At 32.5% G+C, this 10,155-nt stretch overlaps 1 protein-coding gene and 1 long non-coding RNA gene across 2 annotated transcripts; one reads left to right on the top strand and one right to left on the bottom strand.

Annotated features, from left to right (window-relative positions):
- The first annotated feature begins 3,018 nt into the window (after positions 1-3,018).
- Positions 3,019-5,512, top strand: LOC114260866 (uncharacterized). The gene has a single exon (XM_028201061.2). It carries the CDS (start codon positions 3,153-3,155, stop codon positions 5,109-5,111), a length of 1,959 nt encoding a protein of 652 aa, XP_028056862.2. The 5' UTR covers positions 3,019-3,152; the 3' UTR covers positions 5,112-5,512.
- Positions 5,513-7,533: 2,021 nt separating this feature from the next.
- LOC145790707 (uncharacterized) lies at positions 7,534-8,680 on the bottom strand. The gene is made up of 2 exons (XR_014329698.1): positions 8,513-8,680; positions 7,534-7,839 (listed from the first exon to the last, which is right to left on the bottom strand). It is a non-coding gene; the product is annotated as an uncharacterized LOC145790707 (long non-coding RNA).
- Positions 8,681-10,155: the final 1,475 nt, after the last annotated feature.

Here is a 10,155-nt window from a genome sequence, read left to right as displayed (position 1 = left end):
ACATCAACTTGATCAAAGGAATTGAAACTTGGGACAGATTTATGTACAAATACTCGGTACCACCCCATTTTCATCAAAACCAACCTCTCTCACTTACGAGAAATTTTGAGTAAGCAAATCATACAAATCTTCAAACTATCCATGTGCCCATAAATATGAAAACAAATAGCATCAAATCACAATCGGATGAAAGATATCACATGTTGTTTTTGCGTAAAGTGAGATTCAGTGTGGCAGGAAAGACAACATCTCTTACTCATGTATTAAGTTCCAACAACTACATTCCTTGAATCTTTGAAATCAAACATGGGTCCGAACTTCTTTATATATATATATATATATATTTTATAAATGGATCTTTTAAGCTTTCTAATTAACCTATATAACAAGCGTTGGGTCAGTGACTCACAATTTAGATGAACTTAGGGCACTAGGTGTAGAGACATTCTAATGGACTTAATAACGCAAGTTAACAAGGCTACAGACCAAACATTTTATTTATTTAATTTTTTTTTGTGTGTGTGACAATGTAATGTTTAAGTCTCTTAAGCTTTCTAATTAACTCATGTAGAAAGTGTTAGGCCAATGATTCCCAATCTAGATAAACTTAGGACACTAGGTGCAGAGATACCTTAACAAACTTAATAACTCGAGTTAAAAAGGTTATGAACTCAAACTAGTCCCTTTTTTATTTTTTATTTATTTTCAAGAACCCACGCTCATATCTCAAACCCCAATTCATCTTAAGCAATTGGAAGTAACACATGATCATAATTGTCAACTTTAACTACTACAACCAAATGTGAACATGTAAGTGCACAAAATGACAATATCTTTGAAATTTTGTTTTTTTCAAAGAGTGTATTTTGTGTGAAAGTATATTAATGTAATTATGTATAATAAGGACAAAGAACAGAGTATATTTTGAGCAAAGTGGAGTGATAATAGCGGCCCCCCATTAGTAAAAGACCATACCTAATTAATATTTTATTCTAGAAAAATCTTAAATTTAGAGAAAAATCTTAAATTTATAATATCTTTAAAAAGTGGACGCAAGTCAATACAAAAAATTAAGATTTTAGAGACCGAAATTTAGGGCCAAAATTATTTTTTAGAAAGCAAATATTTCTGATGCGAAAAGTGTCGTAATTATATTTTTAGCAACTAAAAATGGACATTAGTGATATGAATTATTATTCTTTTGGGATCAAATTTTTTGTCTAAAAAAATAAGCTATTTTGAGACCAAATTGTTTTGTTTCTAAAAGTTTATTTATTAGTGATATTTTTAAAATTTTGTCGCTAAAAGTCTTGTTTTTGAATTTTTGAAACGCTTTTTTAGCGACTATCCTCACGACGATAGAAATTGGTTTCTAAACTTCTTTTACAACAAAATTTTCACTTTTAGAGACTAAAAAATTAGTCTTTAAGACTCTTATATGTTGTAGTGAGTTCTTCTTGTGAATTTCCTTCACAAGGATAAAAGTAATTATTTATAATATATTCTATCTTATCTTCTGCAATAACTATTTGCTCTCCTTAATTTAGTATTATATGTTTGTCTTAAAACTTTTCTTTAAATTGTTTTAATAACGTAATTAATATATTATGTTGTTATATTATTATTTGTAACGAAGTGTTATTATTAAATTATCTGATTTTACTTATTCAATATTTCTAATATTCTAATAATTTTAAAAACATGATAAGATTTAGAAATCAGACTATGACACCAATTTAAACACACAACAAAGCAAAATACCTTTTAAAGACAAAATATAGTTTTAACATTTTTATATAATAAAATTTTATTTAGAGAGTTTTTTTTATTTATTATTAATTGATAACACTTATGACTTTATATTTTATTTTTATAATATTTTCAAAGACTAAATTAGTTTGAATAAAAAATTTTAGGAACTAAATAGATTCGATTGATAGTTTAAGGATTAAATAAATTTTAATTTATATATTTTACCAACTTATTAGACTGAATCGAGCAAACAATTCGATGATAATACAGTGATAAGAACAAAATTAGCCCTTAAAAAGTTAATAATAATAAAAAGAAAGAAAAAGTTTGAGATCAATTTTCCTTTGATCAAGTCCAAAACGTACGACACAAATGTACCACACATTCTAAAACATTATAATTTATTTGACCATTTCAATGATCTTTTAAAATGAATTTACTTGGGAGGAGACTTTGAAAACTGTGAAGCCTTTCAAAAATATGAAAAAAAATGTTTAGAGTGGGGATTAGTTTCTTGAGGCTTGTGGCATTCAGTGGAGGTACTTTCTTGTGAAATGCTGGACATGATCAAACTATTACCCTCCCCCCATGTGTCATCACCCACAAAGTCTTGATTCACTCATTGCTCATCAACTTGATTGCAATGATTTTTTTTTTATTAATCACAACAATACCATAGGTATAGAATTAAAGTAATACTATAATGATTATTTTTTTTGATCATATTTTATTTATCATCTTACATAACACAATTATGACCATTGGTATTACTCTTATGTAAGATCCATTGCACTTACAATTTTGATTTTGCGCAACTATCACTTTTATTACATTATATAATGGTTATAAAAAAACAATCACAATAGATAATAGCTATAATATTATTATATATAATAATATATAACTATATAGTTCATATGTTCATGATAACTTGCCAATTGCACATCCAAGGTCAATGCTGAGCTGAGGATGCTGATGAAAAAAGCTTCATGGTATAAACAAATTGAGCGTAATAACAGCTAAAAATCATTAAAAAATAATAATAAATAAATAAATAAATAAAAGAAGAAGAAGAAAAAGCCAGATCCAATGGAAACATGGCCCCTTAGGTTGACTTTTTAAAATGAGAACTGGGCTACGATACCGTACCAGCTAACAATCTTTCATTCCAATCAAACCAGCTCACAGTTTATTCATAAACGAAATCCACCAACCTACCAACTATTATTATTATTCTAAAAGCAAGCTGTATCCATTATTACCCTGCTCATTTCTCCCTTATTTTTCTATCACATCATCAGTTGACCTTGCTTGTTATAAGCAACACTATCTTGGCTTTCAATGCATAAGATGTTTTGATCCTATTGCAAAAACCAAAAGAGAGAGAGAGAGAGAGAGAAATGGGGAATCCAATTGGCCAAACAGGTTCCCAACCAAGCACCCAGCCTCATCCTACTACAATTCAACATTTCAGCCATCCACATCCTTTGCAGCTCATCAACCATCAATCACAACAAACCCTAAACCTAGCTTCATGTTCAGGGTGCAAAGTCAAAGACTCTGGATTGATGTACAGTTGCCAAATGTGCAGCTACTTCCTCCATGTTAACTGTTCAAAAATGCCTCAGCAGATCAAACACCAGTTTGACCAGAACCATGTTTTATCTCTCCTCCCAACCCCTATTTACCCAAATGGCATCTTCAACTGTGATGCATGTGGGAACCAAGGCAATGGCTTCTCCTACCACTGCAATGCTTGTAGCATTGATCTCCATCTACTTTGTGCTTCCATGCCATTGTCAGTCACTCATCAATCTCACCTTCACCGGCTCAACCTCATCTTCTCATCTCCTTACCACAATAAAGCATTTTCTTGTGATATATGCAAGAACACAGGGACTAACCACTGGCTCTACCACTGCAGCTTGTGTCAGTTTGATGCTCATTTGACTTGTGCAACAGCAACAGCAAAAGCAACAAATCCAACACATCTAGGTCCAGTTCAAGTTCAACCAAATCAAATGCAGCAGTACCAAACAAAATTGACAGCTCCAGCAGTTCAAGCAGCTCCAATTCAATCAATTCAGAAGCAACAGTACCAACCGGCATCAACAGTTGCAGTTCAGCAACGTCCAGTTCAAGCTCCGATTCAGCCAGTTCATGTGCAACAGTACCAACCGACATCAACAGCTCCAATTCCACGTCCAATTCAAGCTCCTGTTCAACCAGTTCATGTGCAACAGTACCAACCAACATCAACTGCTCCAGTTCAACGTCCAATTCAACCTCCAGTTCAACCAGTTCAGGTGCCACAGTACCAACTAACATCAATAGCTCCAGTTCAACGCCCAATTCAAGCTCCGGTTCAACCAGTTGCAGTTCCAATTCAGCGTCCAATTCAACCAATTCAGGTGCAACAATACCAACCAAACTTCCCACTTCAACAAATTCAAATGCAACAACAGTTGCAACCACCACCAGCTTTTGGTCCTCAATATGCAATGAGGCCGCCTTTAATGCAAAGCTATCCACCAATGAATATGGGGAACCCAGGGATGTATGGATCTGTTGCACCAAGTGTTGTTGCACCAGCTGCTAATGTGCAGAATAATGGATTGATGAACTCGGCTGCTCAAGGTATAGCCAGTGGTTTAGCTAGTGGTGCTGCTCAAGCAGTAGGACAGGACTTGCTCCACGGATTAATGGGTGGAAGTGGAAGTGGAAGTGGAAGCAGCGGTGGTGGTGGGGGTGGGACCAACCATGGATTAACTGGTAATGGTGGTGGTGGTGGTGGTGGAAATGGAAACAATAGTGGTGGTCAGGATGTTTATAATGACAATGGCGGTGGTCATAATGTTAACGGTGACAATAGTGGTGGTCATGATGCTTATGGTAACAATTATGGTGATAATGGCAATGGTCATGATAATTATGGTGACAATGGCGGTGGTCATAATGTTAATGGTGACAATGGTGGTGGTCATGATGTTTATGGTAACAATTATGGTGACAATGGCAATGGCCATGATGCTTATGGTGACAATAGTGGTGGTCAGGATGCTTATGGTGATAATTATAATGACAATGGAAATGTTCATGATGTTGGTGCTGGTCATTATGATGATAATGTCGGTGTTCATGGTATTTATGGTGACAATAGTGATGGTCATGACGTTTATGGTAGTGGGCATGATGTTTACGGTGACAATGGTGGTGGTCATGATGTTTATGGAGGCGATGGTGGTGCTTATGATCAAGGTGCTTATGATCAAAGTGCTTATATGGGGAACAATGACGGTTGCAATGGGGTAGATGTTGGAGGATGTGGAGATTTTCAACAAGATTATAGCACCTATTGAAGTTATGCATACGTTGTCTTCTTCAACGAGAAGCTCATAAACTTCATCATTAACGATATGAGAACTTGGGCTGAAAGTGAGCCAAAAATCTATCAAAATTTAAGTGGATCTCCAGTCGATCAAGTGCACCAAACCCTATATTTTCCATGATCTTTGTTGTATTTCATTCTAAAAATGTTTTTTTTCCTCTCTCTCTCTCTCTCTCTCTCTCTCTCTCTCTCTCTCTCTCTCTCTCTCTCTCTCTCTCTCTCTCTCTCTCTCTCTCTCTCTCTCAATATCATACCATTTCGATTGCAATGATTTGGTTAAATTCGACGTTGTATTTCATTCCTAGTTTGATCTCCAATTATTTGATGAGTAGTAGTGAGCACTATCTAAAAGTTGCATATTGCATTTGCCAAGTACAATGATCAGCGGATGAATAATCATTGCCCTTTTTAATTAAATATGATAGTGTTTACATAGGATATTTTTTTTAGAGGCTTGACACCTTATTTGTTTATGGGTCATCTTCAAACCGGTTTCTCACTTTTTTGTTTACTCCACACACCACCCCCCCCCCCCCCCCAAAATAAAAATAAAAATAAATAAAAAATTTGTGTCTATTACCATAAGACATTTTTTTTTGTGAAGATGTCACATCTCAAATTTATAAGATCCAATAAACAATAAGAGAAAAGACAATAACTAACATAATCAAAGGGATCCTCTCATGTATATATGTCCTCTCATATGTATATATATTACTATCATTCATTATATGAGATTCTCCAATTACATGCCTTCTTTATTCAACATCTAGATGTAGTAAATATACAGTATGTAATTCAAAAATAACATCATATGTAGATAAAATACCTTAAGGCTGGCTTTTTAGCTTTTTTTTGTTTTTTTTTTTCTTGAAAAAAAATGTAAAAAATGTGAGAGATGATGCGACCTAAAATGGGTTAAAGCTTGCCTTTTAACTTTTAACTGGCTTCCCAAAATAGGCCTATGGGGACAAACCTCACAAAAATGACACTCGACTAACAAAAAAAATGGCTCAATGCCTACAAGTCAAAAGAGCTCTATCTTAGCTCATGCACATATCATATGCCTCGTTTCAATGTTGGGGCACGTGATCAACACTTAAAAAAAAATTTCAATCCCGTAAGGTGAATATATAGTCCAGTATGATTATTTTTTAGAAGATAATACATTTATATATATAAATGGTCATGATGCTACATATGTATAGTATGCTCAAACAGTTTTTCATTTTTTAAAAAGGTTTACATTAATCTAAATGACCAACACTAGGCTTTCTCATTAAACTAATGCTTCTCAATTTCATTAATCTAACCGGGTGAATCCTCTTAAGTACATGTATCTGCTAGTGACCATCGCTAAGCATTACCTAATCTAGTGTATTATCTGAGGCAACACTCTACTAGTGACCATCACTAAACGCTACCTAAACACCACCAAATTTACCAACTTTTAACCGGAAGGATCTTGGCACATACACTACGTAGTTTTTCGGACTTTCATCATGGATTATCGAGCCAAATTAACACCAAACTCATCCATATATGATCTATATTCGCCACCACCACTCAATCAAATTCAAAGTGTCTTAATGAAATCAATGCAACCCACCCAATTGTTCAATCCTCGTAAAATGTGCTTTGTCCAACTCCGTTCAATAACATGTTTTCATTTTAAAAAATTTAATAATTTAATGACATAATGAATAAGGATTTTTATCATGGACAAGATTTTCCCCCACCCATTATGGAGGAGCTCCATCTCAAGTAATATGGCATTTTTTTTTTTTTTTTTGTAATTACTCATTTGCTACATAAATTAAAATCTATTTTATTTCTTACACTACAAGAATTAACACTTTTAGCAACAAAAAAATTGGTCGCTAAAAGTCTATTTTTGGTCGGCAAAAGTTATCCGCGACCAAAATTTTTGGTCGCTAGTTTGGTCGCCAATTGAGGGTCGGCAAAAGTAATTCGCGACCAAAATTTTCGTTGGTCGGCAAAAATTGGATTTGCCGACTAAATTTTTGGTCGCTAAATATTTAATTACCGCGACTAATTTATTTTGTCGCTAAAACACTTTGGTCGCGAAAAGTGATATTTTCCCAACCAAATTTCTTAGTCGCCAATTGTCACATTTCGCGACCAAAAAGTTTGGTCGCCAATTATCACATTTCGCAACCAAATTTTTTGGTCGCCACTCGTTACTTTTCGCGACCAAAACTTTTGGTCGGCAAAAGTGAGTTTCCACGACCAAGAGTTGTTTTGGTCGGCAATAGATGTATTTTTTGCGACTAAAACTCTTGGTCGGCAATTATCATTTTTTGCGAAAAAAATTTAAAATAAATTGGTCGCCAAAATAGGAAAATAATACACCTGTATATTTAGCGAATTCATAATCAAAACAGGTCTTATTATAAAATTTTCTATATCCAAGTTTCAACACATAACTCAGCAGCAGCAACATTGATTCCAAAAACAAGGAACGATTCACAAAACCCTATTCTAAACCCCAAAAACCAAAAAACAATTCATTCCAACAAAAATTTAACATAATCAGCATCAATTTCAAAAAAAAGAACATCTGGTGTTAACAAGGTTGAGTATTGTTGTTCTTTTTTATGTAGGGCATCCAGCTCCTTTTTGGCCTCTGCAAATCTCTCTTTGTCGTACGCGTCAACAAGGTAAACTACAGAATCCACCTGCATGATGATCAAAAATTATATACTAGTTGTGAACAAAATTCAAGACTCCTTGTCATATAAATGAGCTGTGATTTGTCCTTTTTGTGCCTTGACAGAGAAAAAAACTAACAGCAATAACAATAACAGGATGGAAAAACATTGATTCGGGCAGTAGTTCATTTAGCCAAGATTCAGCCCTCTAAACTAGAAATGCATAGATAACAACTGTATGAATGTGAAAAAAAAAATGAAAACTGAATAAGTACATCATATAATAATTGAAACACTCAAAACTACATATGCACAGAAGACAGAAATAGTATGAAAGTAAAAAACAAAAATGACAACTGAAAGTACATGATGTAAAAATGTCAAACAGACCAGTTGATTGCAGTAACTCAACTATAAAATTTCAGAACACCTTAGTTCATTGAACACACTATAAAATTTCCTCTTCAGAAAAATCTAACAAGAGTAATCGAAGTTATAAGCCAAGTAGAAAAGGAACATAGGATTTTGCCGCCAGGTATTTGACCTCTTCAAGACCCCAAAATATTAAACTTACAAAAATAAACCTCATACAAAATTACAATAACAAATCAGGCCATCAGTTTTATTTTTCAATTTCTTTTCATGTATAACCTATCACATCAACAATACAAAAATCACAAAAAAGATGTACAAGACTTACATCATTTAATATGAGTTCTGCTAGACGAATCTGATCAGCGATACCACTCCCAACCACAGTCTGCAAGACCAAAGGTGATGAAATTGTGTTAACTATTACATGTACACACATGAATATTTAATATGCATACACACACCAGAAATTCAAAAAATAAAAATGACAACCAATTTTGCCATAATGAGGAAAAAGAGATGAGCAGGGGGGAAAAGTGAATCACAAAATTGAATAAAAACATGATTTTTTTTGGTGCACATAAATGTCTTTCCCTAATTTACCTCCAATAACATTTCAGCATTCATTTTAAGTTAATTTTAACCAAAACAAGAGTCAATTTACTTGTTTTCACATAACATCTTAGAACAAACAATGACATACACAACACAGACACGCCAAGATGAAAATTTTAAAAAATATATAAGTGAGTATATGTTATACAAAGACAATAACAAAATGCAATGTAACACTAATTTCTAAAATCTAAAGAAGGAGAATATGTATAAAATTACATCATTTTTTTATTATTATTAGATTTCCAGTTATTTTATTCAAAGTTGTAATATATTTCATGTTATTAATTAATAGCTTTTTGGTGGCCAATGGGAACATGTATTTAATAACAGCAATGCTACGCACACAGAGACCAAACACAGAATCAAATATAAAAACTGATCCATCGGACGATCGGAAGACAACATGACAGCAGCAGTCGACAAGCTCTGGCCTGTTGCCCGGGCAGACGACCGAATGCACAGTTTTTGTGTTCGAATTTGTGTTCGGTCGTTTGTGCGCTTAGATTTTCTGATTTAATAATTCTAGATATTTTAGGTAACTTATATAATGTTTTGTTAATTTAAATTTCTGTCTAAAATTTTATTCTTTAACTTTCTAAGATAATTTTATTATAACTGGGTTTCTAAAATTCCTAATATATTAATCTTTACTCCGATTGAAAATTTATGTGGTGGATTTTTTTGTTAAGGATGAAATCTTACCTTAATTGGTTTTTTCTAATTTTCTAAAATTTAAGTTTTCTATTTTTCTTCTTATTTTTAGTAATTTTCTAAAATATTTTATTTATTTATTTATTTTTTAACTTTTTAGATATACCTAATCTAGATATACTTAAAAAGTATAATATTTGTGAAATATTTTTTCAAAAAATTCATTAAATGCAAAAAAATACCAAAAAAAAAAAAAAGATTCATTACATTTTCATATTCTTGTGTATCTATTATTTTTTTAATATATTTTTTCATAAATATTTACTTTTTAGGTGCTTCTAGATCAAGTACATTTAAAAATTAACAAAATTATTTAAAATATTAAAAAAAAATTCACTAAAAAATACAAAAATAAAAAATAAAATACAAATAAATAAATAAATAAATACAAACCAAACAGGGTGTAGTTTTATTGTACTTAAAAATGTTACACTTTTTAAGGTTTGTTTTTTATTTATTTATTTTTTTTCATCACAAACTTGTTTTGGTCTCTAGATTATCAAACCAATTTAAATATATGTTTCAATCTATCACGGTATACAATAGGTAACATCTTGTCGTTCTCTACTTATTACGTTTGTACCAATTATATTTCCAGTGAAACAAGGACCAATGAGTGCTAGATATGAGTCTCTTGAATCT

This window comes from Camellia sinensis, chromosome 5 (assembly GCF_055761805.1).
Source record: "Camellia sinensis isolate YWXY chromosome 5, ASM5576180v1, whole genome shotgun sequence".
Classification (NCBI taxonomy): domain Eukaryota; kingdom Viridiplantae; phylum Streptophyta; class Magnoliopsida; order Ericales; family Theaceae; genus Camellia; species Camellia sinensis.
This window is presented reverse-complemented; position numbering and strand designations above follow the sequence as displayed.